We start from the raw sequence: 19,103 nt of genomic DNA on the forward strand, positions 1-19,103 counted from the left end.
CAGGAGAAAATAAGCAGACAAGGATGCATGGTGGAAATAAACTGGGGAAAGCAAGACCAGATTGGATGGCTTCATGGGCACTAAGCCCTTAGCACATAACTAATCTGTCATTAAGCATAGGGAACTATACGCACATCCTAAAATGTTCTGCACTGGCAAGAGCGTTTTATACAATATGTATTCCATGGCCAAGAGGACACCTGAGAGAACATCCATGTATCCTTTTGTAGTTTCCCTCCCAGGGACAAAAGAATGCAAGAYGCTCTGAGCAAAAGGAATAAGCAATATTCTCACAATAGTCTGAAACTGACTGAGGCGGTGCTTCAGGTCTTAAAAGTTATAGGGACTGTTTGATTTTCTGATTCCCTTGCTGTGACCTCTTGTATACCAGAGTATAAAGAAACAATTCTGTCAAGTGCTAAGGATTTGAAGGGGTTGTGACTCTCTTAAATTTGCTATCAGCATTCTGACATTTTCTCCACCTGACCTGTTTAATTCAGGTGTATACACTAAAGAGATTCCCAGATTTTCTAGAAAAGTGAAAGGTCAAGCTGCCTGAAAGCACCCAAATAAATATCATTTTGTGCTTGCTGGTTCCCTTTATGAGCTCTGAAGAATGGGAATGATCAAAATGAATTTTTCTGAGCATTTCTTTGCTGATGAAAAGTGCAGGAGAAGGGACTACATGTTATTGTTGCTACTATTACAATTCCTATTATTATTACTATGTTATTATGTTTGTTCTGTAGGAGGAAAGGAACTTGGATAGATCTCAACAGGGGAACTCTGAATTATTGGTGCTTCAGTGGCTTTATGTGCAAGTATCCTGCTATATGCTCATTTTTGCAAATTCATCTGCAAATTCATTCTCTCTTATCCACACAAAGTCCCTGACACAGTCTAATACCTATGAACCATCCAGCACTAAAAACATTAAACTGCAGGGGAGCTCAAATGCTTTCTCTTTTAGGGTGCAGAATATTAGACACACCATCCCTACCTATTTACTAGCTATTGTTACCAAATGCTTGCTATCATCAAATACCAGGCTAATTTAAGCTCTCAATTTTCAAAGCTATCTGAATCCCCTGTTCCTTTGGGCTGCATGTAGCCTCTCCCACATTCATGGCTTCTTCTGTCTTGTTTCCATTCTGCCTCCACCTGACMCACAGGCCAGGTGCTCTCAGGAGTTAGCTAATGTTTCTGTCTATAGATATTTTTGTACAGCCTGTAATATGAGCAAGAAAGCTGAAGACTATAAAAACACGGGAACTGTGGTTTTGTTGTGCTGTGCATTGTCGAACAGAACATGGATCCATCACTGAGACTCTGAGAAACATCACCAATAAACAGATGTAAARGAGCAGGTCATGTTGAGTTCAATTCTGGCAAGATTCTGGTCATAAATTTGCAGAGGCACTTGTCCACCTTGGTGACTCTTCCCTGGGTTATGGTCTGGAGGGCAAGGAGTGAGTTTAGTTTAGCAGGCACAAGTGTACATGCATGAGAACATCTGCACAGGCTTTGTGCTCAGCGTAAGGGCTGGTGAGCTTTTACCCCGATGTGTTACAGCTGCCGCACTTGCAGACACTTATCTGTGTGTACAGGCTGTACCCCTTGCTTTGGATCAAACTACACTTCCACACAACATAATAGGCATAGGCCTCCATTCTCTTCAAATTCCTCTAGGCCCTACTGSACTGCAAATAATTACTGTGATCATTCTGTACTTGTTAGGACACAAAAGCATCAGCAGGACCAGAAGGCAGATCTGTATGGATCTGGGGAACAGCCCGTGATGGGTCAGGTTTAACCTCAGACATGGCTGGGAACCACAGTCTGCAGACAGCATGTGACTGTGAGCAGCCTCTGCCAAAGAGTCACGGGGGGGATCTGCCTGCATCTAAATAAAAAGTCAGCTCTTGCATCAGTGGAGATTATGGGATTTAAGGTAACAGTGAAGTGAGGTTTGTTGAACCCCCCAACAGGTCATTGTGAAGAAGAGCTAACCTAGTGGGAAAAAGGCTTCTTTTCTGACCCGGCTGTTTCCTAAGCTTTTTTTAACCTATGTCTTGTAGCGTTTGCAATAATGAACGAGCCCTTCAGAAAGCACTGGGGGCAATTTGCCTTTCTCCTGCCTGCCATCTTTAGACAATCGATCAGAAAGGGTGCAAGTGTTGCATGATRGTGTGGAAAACGAAATTCAATTTCCTGTTAAAATTTAAAGGATTTTAATAAATGACAATAAGGTACATAAAAGCAAAAGGATACGACATTGGGTGCTTGGCACTCTGCCAGAGGCACGCGTGGTATTGACAGAAACCTCTTTAACCTCTTTAAATACATTCTGTGTTACATCAGTCTAATGCCTATTCATAGACATTTATGCATATTTAAGCTTGTCTAGTAACTGTTAAACGTGGATCCGCCTTTTACAGTCTGGTTGTTTTATGCTTCTGGRGTCATGTTTGTGTGACCCCTATTCCATAATTTCAGCAGATGGTCCTGGCCGATAGAGAAGTATTTATAACAGGGGTTACAACACCCCTGACTTTCCATGCAGATAAGCCCATCCAAAGGTTGGGGTCTCACCAGCCAGACTCCTTTTGCTGCAAACGATGGATATTTTACAGGCTTCTCTGACCAGAGACTTTTTCTAATACGCATACTAAAGCATCTTGCATTCCCCTTMTTGATATGGTCTGTGCTGATAGCCTTGGGGAAGGTGATCCTTTTCTCATGCATTCCTTTCTCCTTACCTTTGATCAGTGTAATTGCAGCCAGAGCACCATTCATAATCTCAATGAGTCTCCTTGTAGCTTCTTGTATAGTTTTGCTACAATGTGCAAAAAAAAATCCTACATGGAAAAGTTTAGATCACAATCTACAATATTTCAGTTATTGCAAGATAATCAAAAGTGTTCTATAACTACATCTGAATTACAAAAAAAATAAGAACAGTAATTATTTCACAATCATGTTTACATAACTAAACTTCTACAAGTAAGAACATTAGATCATGATGCACAACACATAGCATTTACCTTTAATCTCTGCAACAACCAACACTRCAATATGTGTTTATCGCACACATAACACTCATCCTAATATTTGCGAAAGCCAACACTATGTGTTTATAACAATGGGCAGCAGCCCCSAGTGTGCTGCTCAAACCTACTTCTCTCTTGCCCCAGCTGGCCCTGAATCTCCACCTGTGCAGTGCATTCTCTCAGTTCCTTGGGAATCAGATAGTCTTGAGGGAGATGTGCCCATTCATGTGCGTGTGACTAATCTCATGAAAGTGCTGGCTCTGTAACTATTTAATAATAGKATTTCATCCTTTCCCATTGACTCCCCGCCGCAGGAACAAACAGCCAACTAACCCAGGCTGCAGGCCCAGCCGTCTCTTGCAGACTGGGACGATGAAAGAGAGGGAAGCTGTGCCAGGACCGCGCCAGACCCGCACACACGAAGAGCAGGTTGTGCCAAGCCAGGGGCAAGGTGGGCACCCCTCCAGTGGTGGTGGTCGGGGTCAGAGCCCAGATCGGGCACAGGTACCCCCCATGTGTCCCTGGGCCCCGAGGGGACACGCGGCTCCGCGGGAAACGCGCCGGGCTATCGATGCGCTCGGCAAGCACGCACCCCGCCCTCTCCCCCGCCTCGCGGCTGCCGCGTTGGAGGCGCTCGGCGCTCGGCTCGCCAGCGCTGGCGCGGGTCCCTTGTCTCCCTGTCCAAGATGGCGGCCGCGGGCGGCGGCGCGGCGGGAAGCGGCGGGGTCGAGTGAGGCGGCCGTGGCCTGTCCCCATCCTGCGGCCGCGACTCGGTGGCGGCGTGCCTTGTCGCCGCTGGGCGGCCCCGCAGTCGGGGCACGCCCGGGCCTGCTGCAGGGGCGGAGCCGCGGCTTGGCGTGAGGCTGGAGCCCACTCGGGTGAGGGGACGTTCCGGCGGGAGCGGGGCGGGCGAGCCCGCTTTGAACGGAGGCGGCGGCGGGGCCCGGGCTCCGGGGGGTGTCGGGGCGCATGCGCAGGGCGGGTCGGCCGCGGGTCCGTGCCCGCAGAGCGGCCGGTGCCGGGGTTCGCGCCCTCGGCTGCGCGCGGAATTCCCGACGGTCCCGTCTGCCCTCGCGGCTCCGGCTGGGAACGCCGGCGGGAAGTGGGGCGAGGGAGCCGCGGCCTGTCGGCAGCGGGACTGAGGAGCGGGGATCCGTGCGGAACCCCGGGGCTGTCGGAGAGCAAGGCTGGACCTTGAACTGCAGGCATGTGCTTCCTYACTGAGCCTGTGCCATCGCTGAAAACCAGGAATTTGAAGCAGGGGAGCCTAAATGAGGTTTACAGGATGAGAGTAGTTAAGGGTATGTTTTGTATTTGGCGGATTGGAGGTCTGGGATGTGAGCTCCTTTGGGCAGTATCTACCAACCTTAGTACCTGCCAAGCAGATATGATTTAAAAAGAGATATAAGGTATGCATGTATGTACAAAGAAATCTTAGACTCTCCAAGTCATCCACTCATAAATTACTTCAGCTTTGTTTTGCTCAGCAGTACCTGTATTAGGCTCTTACCATATTGAGCACAATGCTTTGGTATTGTGTATGTCCCCACTGAAGTCTGTATGACAAACAAACATCACGAAATGTTGATAATGTCTGGTTCAAGATCACAAGCCCACAAGTGGCAAGATGCTCTWTTATTGCCAGGTGCAATGCTCTCTGCATATATGTATGCAGTGCTCTTGTGTGTAGGTAGAATTGTTGTGTTTGTTACCGGCAATGTATAATTGTCAGAATCCTGACTTGGTATTCTGCAGTGGATGTTTTCCCAAAACCTGAAAAATAACATGTATTTCTATGAATTTGAACAGAAACATYTCCTGTATACCTGCAAGCTTGATTTAGTTGTGACTTTGTTGTATCACTTRAGTAACCACTGCAGGCTGAATGTGTTGTACATTGTCAGCATCAGCCAGTTGTTTATAAAATCGAGGTGCAGGGGAGATGTACAAGCTCAAGTTCGCTGCTCCCAAGGTATTCTGAGGTAACTTTAGAATGGCAAGATTACTATGACAGGTGGGATAAGCAAACTGCATGGTCTTTGTGAYTGGATATTTACTCATGTGCACATACACGCACACACAAGGCAGATGGGGTGATTGGTTTAATCCCATAGGAGCAAAAGGTTGATCTTTTCTTGCTAAGCTGGTCACTGACTGAGGAATAAAAACTGTTTGTTCGGAGACAACCAGAGTGTGGCTGTTTCATAGCAGCACTGTCCTGCTGTATGCCCAAAGCTGGAACACTGCCTCAGTTAGAGGAGGCCTGAAACCTGGGGAGCAGAGGATGGGTTGCTGCAGGCCTAGCTGAAAGGAGTGCTCTTTTCCATCCCCTCTCCCAGGCTGGCATTCAGAATGGCTGCAGTTGGTAGCGTTGGGAAACACATCAGAAGGATGCACACCTTTAAAACAAAATGTGTCATTCTCTAGTTAAAAAAAATAATTATAATTCTTTTGTAATTAAATTATTTCTCCCTGGTCCCTTCTTGTCCTTCACTTCATCTGAGATTCAAGGGTTTGAAATCACTTTAAACATCCCACTCTTTGCTACAATGGCTTCTGACAAAAAGTGGCCCCAACACAGTTTTGGTAGAGTTTTGTGTGTCATGAAAATTAAACTCAGTTTTCTTCTCATCCTCTTTCTGTTTTTGTAAATAAATTATTTCAGTAATTTAGATATTTTATAAGAAAAAGGTGGTCTTTTTTTGTCTTTAAAGTAATAAAACATCCATTTTGATTTAAAAAACTGCAAATGTGTCAAGACTGAAGAGTGACCACAGCCCACCTGAAGAACCTTTTCTTTCCCACTGTCTTCCAGAGAATCCTTATTTGTTTCAGAGAAAGTTTCCCAATGTACACAGTGAGGGAGGGTTATTTTCATTCTCTGTTTCTCAGACCTTTTCCTATAGATGGGAACGGGGGAAGGAGCCCGGACGTGGCAACTCATTCACAGGCTCCTGCAGGACCACCATGGCTTATGATGGCACCAAGAAGAAAGAAGGTATGACTGCTTCATAATCTCAGAGGGATTTGCGGAAAAAAACCAACCAAACAAACAAACAAAAAAAAAAACAAACAAAACCAAAAAAAAACCACAAACAAGAAGTGTGTCTGTTGCAGCCCTTGTAGGGCAATGTAGTCAGAGTGGGAAAGGAAGCTGGTGTGCTGTGGAGCCCCTAACTTTAACCTGGCCAAATTACTGAGGATCCCAAGCCCTTTGCTTCAAGGTGTAGAATACTGGGACTAAAACTTGAGAGAAATGGGTGGTATTTCCTAATGTAGATACCTTGATAGGGAGCTCTGTCACTGCAGCCTTTCTTCTCCCTTCCAGGTCAATGGGACAGGGGACGTTTAGCGATGGTAACATTCTAGGTCTACTTGTCTTTAAGAAGGAATATCCCAGCATTAGAAATTAAATCTGGAACGATAGTGATAAAGCACCAAGCCACATCCCTTTGGTCACATAGTACAAACTGTTACCTTTCAGGCCTCTATGCTTGTTGGGTTTTGTGCTTCACTCTGTGCCAATCTCCTCTGTTAGGTTATTTTGTGCATGGTCCTTTTGTCTCTCATTCCTTAATGTGATATTTAATTTCTTCCTTTTTCCCCATTTCACTAAATCACAGAGTACCTAGAGAGTCACCGAAGTGTTGATGACGGGCTGGCACCTGGCAGGATACAGCGAGAGAAAAAACGCTCATACAAGGATCTTCTGCAAGAGGAAGATGAGAAGACAACTCAGGTAAGAGCCCTCAGAGAAAAGGTTCAAGATGTATAAAGGTAGTGATGGAATGGAATGGGATGGAATGAGTTTCTTGTCCTTTTTATTTTTTTTTTAATTTAGAAATGCATGTAGAAGACAGCAAGAGCAGCTAGTCRTGTCCTGTATTGTTCAGTAACTTTCCTGGGGACAAGGAGGAGATCAATCCCTGATTCTGATTTTTCTGGCCTCAGAAAATAAGGCAGTAGGACTGATGTTCTAGTGTTGATGTAGAACCTTGCAAGTCATAAGACTCTTATATACATTAAAAAAACAACMGCATTTATGTTTGTATAAATAGCCCACAAAGATGGGTAGAATGTTAACTGATGCTCTGTTGTCTTCCTGATTCTGCAGACAGCCTGAAACGATAGCTCTTGAGAGGAATGAACTTGTCCTATCCACCTCTTTGGGGCCTTAACCGTTAAAATTATGTAATGGCAACATAAGTTTCTTCAAAACTTTCCTCTTTGAGCTAAAATTTATTTCTGCTGTTAGCTGAAAGATGGCTGTCTAGTGATTTTTTTTTCCATCTGGAAAGCAARTTCTAGTTTAAAATGAAAATCTTCTACCATGCAGATAGATTTCTGTAGAGGAGCTTCAGTTTCAGATTTGTAAATTGATCAAGATGTGGATAATAATTAGATGACATGGCATGTTAAGGACATGTTTTTGACCCATCATTCTAGTTGTCACCTCTTTGTACCTCCTGTCACTTCTTTTTCAGCCTAGTAAACGTGAACTGCTCGCCTTTGTTTTCAAGGCTTAGCTATCTGTGCATGCTCAGTTATTTTAGTTCTATTAAGAGGCAGATGTCTGTCTTTTATCAACTCATCATCTGATCTCCAAGTGCTGGCTTTCGTTGCCCATGTCTCAACACTTTCTAAATGTGTTTTTTCAAATTTTCTTTTTTATTGCTCCTCTCACTTGGGGGGCCTCCCTATAGAGATTAATTTTTCAGTTTCCTTGGAGCCCTGTTAKGCTGCAGTGCCTACAGAAAGCTTGCTGCCAATTAGGTGACTGTTATGCTGAAACCAATCCTGACTAATACCATTTTTTGTATTCTCCCACCTATCTGTAGCATATGTTTTGTCTTCCTTTAAACCTACACTGTGTGCCCTTGGGGACAGAGTAGGTTTCCTTTTAGTACCCAGAATGATGATCCTGGTTCATACCTAGGGATCCTTGGTGGTACATTAGTACAAATAAGTCTCGATACTTCCTAAAAATTTTTTTCTATGTTAATAGTCCATATGACTATCATAATAAGTCCCTCCTTTTTGTCAGCAACTTTTTTTCTTCTTATTCCAGGACAGTGAGTTTTTTCCAGGGTCAGAATCTCACAAAAAGAAGAGAAAGCACTCCTCCGATGAGTTCTGCTACAGAGGTAAGGTAGTAATCAAGCAGGGGAAGGGGCTAACAAACCATGAGTTTCGGGAAAGGACGCTCTTAAACCAGTGTCATCAAACTTTGTGTTTAGCATTTTATAGGAGGAGAGTACATCAAGATGCCTTTGAACAAGTAATCAGAAACCTAAAACTGATCAGCGCAAGCCAGCAGAAGATTAGGGAATTATATTTTCATAGTCTATAAATTGCCATTCTTGCGGGTAGAGATCTTCCATCCCCTTTTCATTGACAAGTCATAGTTTTCTAACCCCTGCATTCCCATTTGACATTTGCGTTTCTTTCTTTCCTATTGCATTACAAACTAATTATACTTACAGGTAGTATGCTCTGAACTTAGAAAAACTGAATGTCTGAGGCTGAAAAATAAATGTTTTTCTGTTAAGTTATTCTCACAATAAGTTGGCCAAAAATGACAATTTGGTTCATAAAAGCTTAACACATTTAGGATTTTTTTTGGTCCAATAGAAGGAGGAAAACAAACTGAAATTTAATCTTCCATCTAAATCTGTCCACAGAATGAAAAAGCTCATATTTTCAACTCATTGGTTTCACTTTGACTAAAAATGTCACGAAAACTTTGTACTTGAGACATAATTTCAGTAACATGTATTTTCATCAAAATATGTTCTTTCACAACAGAATGGAGTTTGACAAAATGTCAAGAAATTTCCTGCTGTCTGCCTTCTTTAAATTATTTGACCAAGTCAGGTATCACAGCCTCCGAATTTATCAGTAAGGCTGTGCTGACTGTGGTTCTTTTTAAGTCAGGATGTAAATCTGTCACTTGTAATCATAAGGCTCACAGGATTTTTACATCCCTTTGCTGTCTTTAAGGGAATCATCTCAATGTACATTTCTCTTGATCTTTTTCAGGTGTCTTGCCTTTGGATCTACCGTCAAAGAAGAAAAAAAAAGCAGCTTCTAGCCCATCCTCAGCTGATACATCCATGGATTTACTCAAGACTATCACCTCACCTTTGGCCACAAGCTCAAAGTCTTCAAAGAGGATCTCTGAAAAATCATCTCATTCTTCCTCTGGCCATTCTGAAAGCAGAAAGGAGCATCCCAAGAAGAAGCTGAGTGGGAGCAGTGGGGAGCACTCAGTGGATGATAGCAGTTCCCACAAATCTAAAAAAATGAAACCTCTTTACGTGAACACAGAGACACTTACTCTTCGTGAACCTGATGGCTTGAAGATGAAGCTCATCCTTTCACCAAAAGAGAAAAGTAGTGCACCAGATGATGAATCTTTATCCTACTCTTCAGCACCAGCAGCTGCAAAGAAATCTTCAAAGAAATCAGTTCGAGATGAGCAAGGCTCATTCCTGCTGGGCCACGATCTGCAGAGCTTCCTGAAGTCATCCCGGAAAAAGCACAAATCACCTCCAGACTCCCATCCACCTTCTGAGAGTTTTGGTGCTGACACCTCCCTTCATTCAGAGGGCCATGGAAGCGAGTATGAGATCTCAGGTCTGGAGGCACCACCAGAATCTGGTTCTTCTTCTGGTGGAGAGTTGGAGGTTGGAGAGCTAGTGATAGATGACTCCTACCGGGAAATCAAGAAAAAGAAAAAGTCAAAAAAAAATAAGAAAAAAAAGGACAAGGAGAAACACAGAGAGAAGAAGCACTCCAAGTCTAAAAAGAGTTCTGGGCACTCTCCTGTGGCAGTAGCAGAAGTAAGAGTGTCACCACCACCCCCCTATGTTGTTTCTCCACCTCCTCCTGCTGTTTTTCACTCAGATGGTCAAGGTGAAAAGAGGAGGAAAAAGGAAGACAAGGAGAAGGACAAGCCTTGGGAAAAGGAAAAGGAAAGAGAAAAGGAAAGAGAAAAGGAAAAGGAAAGAGAAAAGGAAAAGGAACGAGAAAAAGAAAAGGAAAGAGAGAAAGAGAAGGAAAGAGAGAAGGAAAAGGAAAGAGAAAAAGAAAAGGAAAGAGAAAAAGAAAGAGAAAGAGACAAAGTAAGGAAAAATAGAGGGAAAATAGAAATTGGGAGGTGGATGATGGTGAATTAGGCACTCCATTACAAAGGCATGTTAAATTGAAATGAAGGATAACTGATACCAATTATCAGTGGTGTAACTGAAGCATGTTTGGGAAAATGTGTCAGCCACTGTGATTTTTATTTGTTGCAAAAGGAATTTATGTCTTTCTGGCTTTGTGGCACAGACAGTCTTCAGCTGATCAGGTCATATACCAAGCACATCCGCATCTTTTTCCAATGTGACTGGCTCTAGCTATTCCCAGGCAGACTTCTAGACTAGTGATCAAAGTTCCTGGAAAAAAGAATCAAGCTCTTAACCTGAAAATTGAAGATATTTGCCCATTTACTCCTGTATTCAAATGAAATTTTAATTCTTATAGACTACCATRTTCTCAGTTTTGTCCTATACTTTTATAATCAGGTTTCCATGGTTACTGCATCAAGATCTGAGTAGCAGAAATGGTAGCTAGCATATGAATGAGTTTACAAATGATATAACTGTAGCTGCATAAGTAAAGGGGGGAAAGCAGTTTGTGCATGTTCAGATAGAGAAATAATGCTCTGTATGAGGAAATGGGCAGACAGAGCCCAAATCTGTTCAGCCATTATCCTATTCTATTTGGGAACTTTTCCCTGATCATAGCTCAGCAACTACAATACCTTTGCTGTCAATGTACTTCACTGTGTCTTTTCCTGCCAATTTGAAGTACTTTGTAAGAATGCAAGGAATGGAACAAAACATTATCATGAGGACTGAATTGTTTTGACCAGTCTATAATAGGTACTGTGAATAGTATAACAGATAACTGTGTTTTATTCTTTTAAGTTTTAAAAAACTGAGATAAATTAACAAAATTGGATGTTGATCCCAAATTTAGAGTAGCAGCTTGTTGAGTTTTGCCAGATAAGCCTTGTACTAAGACCAGTTCTGACTGAGTTGGTAAACCAGGCAGAAGTCATAAAGGACTGCTTTGTATAGTTCCCTGTCTAAGTACCATGTCTTTCTTTAAGTCTTTAATAAATGCCAAATTCTTACTAAATTGGAGAAGGTCTCATCATAATTATAAATCTTTGTTTCCTTTCTTCTTCTGACTAGCCAAAGAAGAAAAACATGTCTGCTTATCAAGTATTCTGTAAGGAATATCGTACAACTATTGTGTCTGAGCACCCTGGAATAGGTAAGAGAATAATCCAGCCTTCTCTTGATTATACACCAGTCAGATTAATTAGCAGAACATATTGTCCCTGTTTCAGACCAACCTCTTAATTCTGAATCTGCCAGTGTTACTTAGAATAAGAGTGGCAAAGGGGACAGGAGTGGATTTTGTGATTGCATTTTATTTTAACCAAGCTGTGAGTCTGGATAAAGAARTTGCTAGCGCTTTCTTTACCCAAAGGGTTACCTTCATTGTGTCACTTTCCTGTAAATACCCTGGGACTTCATATTCCTGGTATCTGCTTGGTTTTTTTTTTCATTTTATACAGTAGCAGGAATGCACGTTTTCAGGACAGTGTGGAGAGTTTCAGTTGTGGAATAGCTTGGTTCCTAAATGTTTGTTGATGGGCTGGTAAATTTCCAAGGCTCTCTCCATGATTTTATGATCAAATTTGTCTTAAACTTTTTCTTTCTTTCTTTTTGCTAGATTTTGGAGAGCTAAGTAAAAAACTGGCTGAAGTGTGGAAGCAGCTACCTGAGAAGGATAAACTGGTGAGTGTTTGTATAAGATGTTTCTGTAAAATTATTTCTGTGAGCTAAGTGCTTAGATCAGAATGTGGTGGCAGCATTGCCACTCTGCCTTGAAGTATGTTACCTATATCCCCAAAGCGTGTAATGGTGGAAATTATGGAAACTTTGCCCTTGCAAAGATAAAAGCATTCCGTTTGGTCTTATGGGATTGCTTCACCTGTTAGCTATGTAACATCATTCTGCCTCCAGGTCCTGGCATCAGGTAACAGAATTACCTAATCTTATGAATCTTTCTCTTCCTACCATGGTAACTACAGATCTGGAAACAGAAAGCTCAATATCTCCAACACAAGCAGAATAAAGCAGAGGCCACCACTGTGAAGAGAAARGCATCATCTTCAGATGGTGCACCAAAAATGAAAGGTAATTGTTGCACTTTATTTGCTCTTGTCACTGTCCTTGGACAGAGAAGGTAATGTTGCCTGTGGAATAAGAGACAAAGGTCCTTAACCCACTTCATCTCCCTACCTGCTTTCTCACAAAGCATGACATTTAAATCATTAATCAAATCAACTTTCCTATGAGAGCATGAATGATGTCCGTATTTTTCATAAATATTTCCTTGTCTGATTCATGGAATGGTATTAGTTTTAGCAGTTATTATGGGATTGAMATGTAAAATAAGAAGAGGCAGAAAGGAGGTTCTAGTGGAATTAGTTGCTACTAGAGGAAGATGGGTTGTTCTTGGTTTAGCATCTGTGATACCAAATCTCCCCCAGTTGCATTCAGCCACAGCAGATGCTTTGTACCTGTGAAAAAAAGTTTTGACTCCAAAGACTGTGGGACTGGGGCAACAGAACTATTTAAGCATCTCATGCCTATAAGGTTTGAACTTTGCTAAGTGTATAGGCTTGTAACTAAAAGCATGAAAAAAAGGAATATGGAATTYTAATTTGTGTTTCTAGCTTCTCCAACAGGAGTGATTTCCCCTCATAAGAAATCCCCCAGCRGCACCGTGGTGGTGCCTTCCTCACCAGCCAAAGTCCCTGAGACAGATCCTATTGATGTAGCTGCACATTTACAGTTGCTGGGTGAATCTCTGAGCCTCATTGGACACAGACTGCAGGAAACAGAGGTGAGTGTAACCAGCAAAGTCACAGTGATGTCCTGTAATCTACACAATGCATTAAGAGGGGTGATGATTTTATTTTCTTAAAAGATTAACCAGTGCTTTTCTGTTAGGAGGAGAAACTAGAGATGACATGCCCTGTTTCTTTGAAGCATTGCTCTTTATTTTCAGTGAAATAATAAGCCTYACTAAACAGTAGGCATCAAAGAAAGACAGGTGCTTTGCAGCTCTAGGTCCTTGAAAGTAATTCCTAGTTCAGCAAACTCTTCAGTCTTTTCTTACTGTATGTTCACCTTGGATCTGGTACTTCCTTGCTATTTTGTCAGTTTCTAGTAAGTTTTTGTTCTTGTTCTACTTCTTAGAAAGCTGTATTCTTTACCAAGAAGTTTTTTTGCATGTCCTCTAGTTTTCTGCCAGTATCATATTGCCAGTGCTTTGGASAGGAGCTACTATTGTTTCAACTGACCTGGTAACATAATCTCACATTTTGATGGTTTCCTACGGTTTAATGATAGTAACTCTATGAATGTACATGCACACGTACATACTTTCAGAACTCAGCCCGGCCTCTAAGTAGAAAAATATATTTTTCTCAAATAATATCATTCAAGTTTATAAGTAGTATGATTATCTCGTCCCACTGTACTTGCTCATTTTATCAGGAGTGAAATAAATGTTCTTGCATTTTGGTTTTGGTTTCAGAGGAACAACCAGAGTACAGAAAAGCATACAGACAAATTCCATTTCATGAAAGTATATCAATGACTAAAGCTTCACATTTCTTTAACTTCAAAAATAAAACAACTATTGACATTAGGACTCATGTAGTTAACAAAAGAGATGGTGCAAAATGGCACAAGAAATATTTCACAAAAATTTCTGGAATTCAGTGTTTTGTACAACTGACAACTTTCTGATGTTTTCTGTTGATTCCTGCCCTTATGTTGCATCAGTTTGTTGCCTACTGAAGTCTTCTAATTTTTTGATCCAGCAGTCTCTGTGTGAAGCACAAGGCACAGCTTTGTTACTGTGTAAATAATGAAAGTGGACTGGAGGAGCTGAAGATACTGTATCTGCATGAGAATGGATACATTTGAAAAAGAAGCACAATTTTCCACTWCTAATCCCTGTCCATTTTTTTTCTTTCCTCCCTATTAGGGAATGGTGGCTGTTTCAGGAAGTTTGTCAGTACTCCTAGATTCAATCATCTGTGCTTTGGGCCCATTGGCATGTCTGACCACACAACTACCTGAGTTGAATGGCTGCCCGAAGCATGTTTTGGTGAGTTCTTTATGGTTATTCTCCTTCTAGCACCTAATTTCAGTAGAGTCCAAATTGAGKTTTTTTTATTAATCAGTGTAGTGTAATTATAATTCCAGTGCAATAAGAAAATTTGTCTTGGTCATGCACTTTTATAGAGGAATATTTCTTGAAATTCTTACAGATACTACCGTTGTACAATATTGTACAACTTTATTTTTTCTCCCACTGGCAACTGACCTCATATTTGTAGCATTGATTGCAGTGTAGGTAGGTCCTGTTTTAGTGATGGAGTTAATCAATCTGAATCAAATAAAAGTATACCAGTACTCTTGAAAGTTCTAATTTTCCATAAAAATAAAACCTACCTTCTGGCTGTTCTCTATCACATAAGCTATTTTTTCTTCAGGAGCGTAAAAACCAGTTTGTGATCTCAGGATTCCTAATGTGATGGTGTAGGATCTTTTACAAGTGGCTGAAACCTTCTCTGAGGAAAGAAAAACAGTCCTAAGGAGCTGCATAACTACAGTTTCTTTCCCACTTTAAACTACTTTTAAAGTAGTAATTTAAGAGCCCTGATTTAGCAAGAGCTTGTGGCATCTGTGGAGCCTGATGTGGACATAAGATTAAGATAGCAGTCATACTTKATACAGGAGACATGAAGGAAGCAGCAAAGGGGAGGAGCAAAAATAAAAAACATACAGTCTGCAAAAGTTAAGAGATTAAAAATAAACCTGGCAGAGAGGCCAACAAAAATGGGTTATGAATCGTCATGCCATAATAGGATAGCCCAAATGTTTATTCATTAAGAGAACTGATTATCAACAACAGGAACAAAAATGAAAATTTAGTCTATGAAGCCCCATAGACTGGCTCTGTGCACAAAAGTTGAGTCAGTGGGGTGTTCCCATCTTAAGCCATGGAAAAACTCCTATGCTTGTTTTCCTTCTGGCTTGCCAAGTTTATTCAGAGCAGTGACGCCTCATGACTAATGGCGCGTTTATTGGAAACTCGATCAACTTAYTGTTATACGGAGCAATGGAGCTTTACATGAATTATGGCAGCTACCCTTCGCTTCTGGAAATCAGTGTTAAGGAGTTGATAATAAATCTGATTTTCACTGTCAGATACATAACTACGGTGGTGTTCTAAGACATGGATAAACCCCAGCGGTKGTGTTGCAATTTATCTTTCAGACAGTAGATGGCATTGCTAAATTCTAGAATCACAGCTGGTGCAGATCCAGCTCCTCCGTCCCCCAGTTAAAGGTGCTCTTCCTAAGGCCTCCTTCAGCTCTCCAGCCGCAGGCATGAGCTTACTAAAACACTGCATCTGAACAACATATAGCTGGGTCTTTTTGTCTGATGTGCATGAGAAGGACTTTTACTCTCAGAATTCTGTTATGTTTTCAAAGAAAAACTGAAGGGCACTTCTTTTTCCCCCCGACACCCTTTTAGGGGGGGTGTTTAAGAGTTTTTCTCTTTACTTTTAGAATTTCATAAAGAACTTGTGGGTGTCAGGGTTTTTTTACATACTACAACTTTGATCACCTTCATCACTGATCTTTTCTGTGGTTGACATGATATGGTCTCTGGCTTGAAGAGATACAATATGAGCTCATAAGGAGGAGGTCACCTGGCGAAAGCCTCAAGCATTTTCAGTGTTTCCAGGTACTTACAAAYACTCATGCTATTGAGCTGCCTTTATGTTGTTAGCCTACATTTTCAAAAGTGTGAAAGTCAGCCTAGTGATCAATAGGCAGATTTGGTTGTCTCATCTTATGATAACTTGTAACACAAGTGAGTATGCTTAGTACCCTCACCTGTGTCCTTTTTAAAGCATTTTGAGTTATTACCTGACACTAAAAAATACCAAATTTCTTTTCCCAGTCAAACACACTAGACAACATTGCCTACATCATGCCTGGACTTTGATGGGAAAAGATCCTGGGATGTACTCAACCTCTGTGTAACTGACTTGTGTACATGCACTACGCCAGCGCTCTCGAAGGGCTCCACGTGGAGRCTTTTAAAGTTTTATATATATAGTATATACATAGGATTGTAACTATTTGACTTCTATTTTATGGAAAGTATTGAAGTTAAGCTGAGAAAACCCTTTTGTGTTGGTGGGTGAAATGTCCTCCAATCTGCAAGTATTCTGTATGAAGAATTCAGAAAGCTTTTGAGATATTTGCCTTAAATTCAGATTTAATGGGGGAAGCAGACAGAGAATGGACTTCTCAATATAAAGAAGAAAGCTGTCACCATGATAGTGGTCATTGAAACAGGTAGCCCAGAGAGGTTTTGACTCTCCTTCCTTGAAAACTGAATGACCAGCCTGCTCTAGTTGGACTTTCTTTAAGCAGGGAAATGGATCAGACAGCCTCCTAATACCCCTGCCAAACTAAAGTGTTCTGATATTTCATGGGCAGGTAGAGATGATAATATATTTTGGACCAAGGARTAGAACTGAATTCTTCACCAGCCCTATTTGTAACTCTTTTTCTGTTTAAAATACACTGCTTGAGGGGAAAGCTTAATAGCTTTTTGCCTCTTGGTCACTTTTTCCAACCTCTCTTCAGTCAATAAAAGTTGTCACGGTCAGCTGGCTGGTCTGGTAGCTGGCCTTTGAAGTGAAGACAAAAACAAGTTTAATTTTTCTTTGTGGACTCATACTCAAATCATCATTAGCACAATGTATCAACCCATTGCATTGGCTTGAGAGAATGAACCTCCTGCTGATATTTCCACAGCTTGGTCAGCCTGCTTTCATGGAGAGGAATACAGAAGCAGATGGGAGAAACTTGGATTGCTTCTGCCCATCTTGCACCTGTTTGGTGAAATGGCTCATTCCCCCTCCCTTTCACCAGCAGTATTGCAGGAGCTGTAATGGTGCTGCTGCAAGGCAGTAACCAGTGGCCAATTTGAAGCAGTTACGGCCAAATAAGGCACATGTGGGTTGATTYGATTGGTTTCCCTTCCTTCCAGCCACATACTTGGAGTTTGGTTTTCTGCTCCTCTGGAAGAGGAGCTACAGGAGAAGACTTGATTCCTGTTTAGGCTTTTGTCTGTGTGTATGTATGTGTATGTGGTGTTCATATCAYATGTATTTAACTTTTACCAGTATCTGTAACAGATTTTTATTTATCCTGTATATTTCTCTGTGTGTGTGTATATATTTATATATATATACATAATTTAAAAGCAAAAACTCCTCCCTCAGCCAATAGTGTGTGGAAAACGTGAATCAAGTTTGCCTCACCTCACTTCCTGCAGGAATCAACTCTGTATATAGTAGTAAGCATTGGCATTGTGTAAGGAAATACCAGGATTCTAAATGTTTGTAGAAACAGGCTATCTTTTAAAGGTTGTTAGAACAACTGAAATAGCATTTGACTCAGGATTTACCAGCTCTGTAACAGGAAAGTTTTAAAATAACAGAAGAGGCATTTTTTTACTTACAAGTAAGTCTAGCTTCTGTTTTTCAGGACAGTTGAGAATGAGCTGTCCCTCATTGTGGCTGAGCCCTAAATCAGAAGTAAATTAAACCCTGGCATGTGGAGGAGGATTTTCCTCGCCATGCCTCTGGTATTTATTACCCAGATATACCTGTACAAGGTAGTCTGTCTCTGACGGATCTTTTCTAAGAGCAGTGAGGGGTTTTCTCAGTGCAGGAGGCACAGAAGGTTCGCAGACCACCAGACCAGAACACATGCTTTAACAACCTATGACAAATCCTAATAAACCTGGAATTAGGAAGGGCCCAGGAAAAAGGAAGTCCAATCCTGCTTCAGATCCTGGCCTATACTAAAGCATCTGCTGTTGTGAGAGGCACAAAATAACTGGCTCTTTCCAGCCCTTCAAAACTGAGAACATTGTGGTGAAGGGATAGATCTGCTTTTGAAGAAACAGAGGGGGATCAGCTTTAGCTTTGTCCTCTGTACATTAGAAAACTCTTGAAGAGTGAAAAACACACACAACCCTGTTGTATTTTTATTAAAATTTGTACACTTTGTATAATCTGTATCTTGTGGTATTTGGTACTATAGGGAAAACTTTGTCAAGACTTAGAAGTTTTTATATTTTTGTTATTTCTTTGCTGTTTGGTCCAGATTACATTACAATTATACACAGACTTTTTTGTACTGTACTTACAATATAATTTTTTTTTTAACTTCTGAGTATTGTCGTTCATTTCTGGCATGTGCTGTTTTCKGCAGCTGTTGTTGTTACTTGTATTTAGTGTTCTCAGCAAAACACATCCAATCCAAGCCTTGCTAAACTCSCTCAGTTGGCAGGCATGCTGTACTGTTTCCATCAGCACAGGTCACCTAAATCGCTCAGGCTCCGGAGCGTGTGAGACCTCCCAGAAGGGAGATGTACCATGAAGCACTGCAGATAACATCCAGGGCATTTGTCTTCCCTGCTGCCTCACTTCAGTTCAGGTTTGTGGCGTTCAGGTGATACCAATATACAGAACTCAAACGTGTTCTGCAGGATGTCAGGCGTGGCAGTGTTGGAGCGGGATTTGTGCTGGTTATTAGCATGTCCCCATTTTCCGGGTATGGGTGTTGGTTGATTGCAGCCTCGGCTTGGGCAGGGCAAGCCGAGAGCATGTCACAGAATGTGGTGCCTTTACCAACTACCCTGTGCAGATTCAGGATAGTTTGGATTGGAAGGGACCTTAAATATCATTTAGATCCAATACTCCTGCCACAGACAGGAACACCTTCCACAAAAAGAAGTTTGCTCAAAGACCCCATCCAACCTGATCTGGAACACTTCCAAGGATGGGGCATCCACAACTCTCGGCAACAGTACAGACCCG

The 19,103-nt window shown here is 41.6% G+C and overlaps 1 protein-coding gene across 3 annotated transcripts; it reads left to right on the forward strand.

Moving 5' to 3' along the window:
- Nucleotides 1–3,343: 3,343 nt before the first annotated feature.
- Nucleotides 3,344–18,184, forward strand: HMGXB4 (HMG-box containing 4). 3 transcript variants are annotated; one of them, XM_057387201.1, is made up of 11 exons: nt 3,344–3,479; nt 5,943–6,048; nt 6,674–6,789; nt 8,119–8,194; nt 9,090–10,174; nt 11,294–11,375; nt 11,841–11,905; nt 12,202–12,307; nt 12,850–13,019; nt 14,172–14,294; nt 16,163–18,184. In XM_057387201.1, exons 1-11 carry the CDS (start codon nt 3,423–3,425, stop codon nt 16,205–16,207), a joined length of 2,031 nt encoding a protein of 676 aa, XP_057243184.1. In that variant the 5' UTR covers nt 3,344–3,422; the 3' UTR covers nt 16,208–18,184. The 3 variants fall into 3 exon arrangements, with proteins under 3 accessions (XP_057243184.1, XP_057243200.1, XP_057243192.1); XM_057387217.1 differs by having other exon boundaries at nt 3,412–3,501; XM_057387209.1 differs by lacking the exon at nt 3,344–3,479 and adding an exon at nt 3,712–3,928.
- The last annotated feature ends 919 nt before the right edge of the window (nt 18,185–19,103 follow it).

The sequence above is a fragment of the Malurus melanocephalus genome, unplaced genomic scaffold (genome assembly GCF_030028575.1).
Source record: "Malurus melanocephalus ecotype Western Australia unplaced genomic scaffold, MMel_1.1 scaffold_17, whole genome shotgun sequence".
NCBI lineage: Eukaryota > Metazoa > Chordata > Aves > Passeriformes > Maluridae > Malurus > Malurus melanocephalus.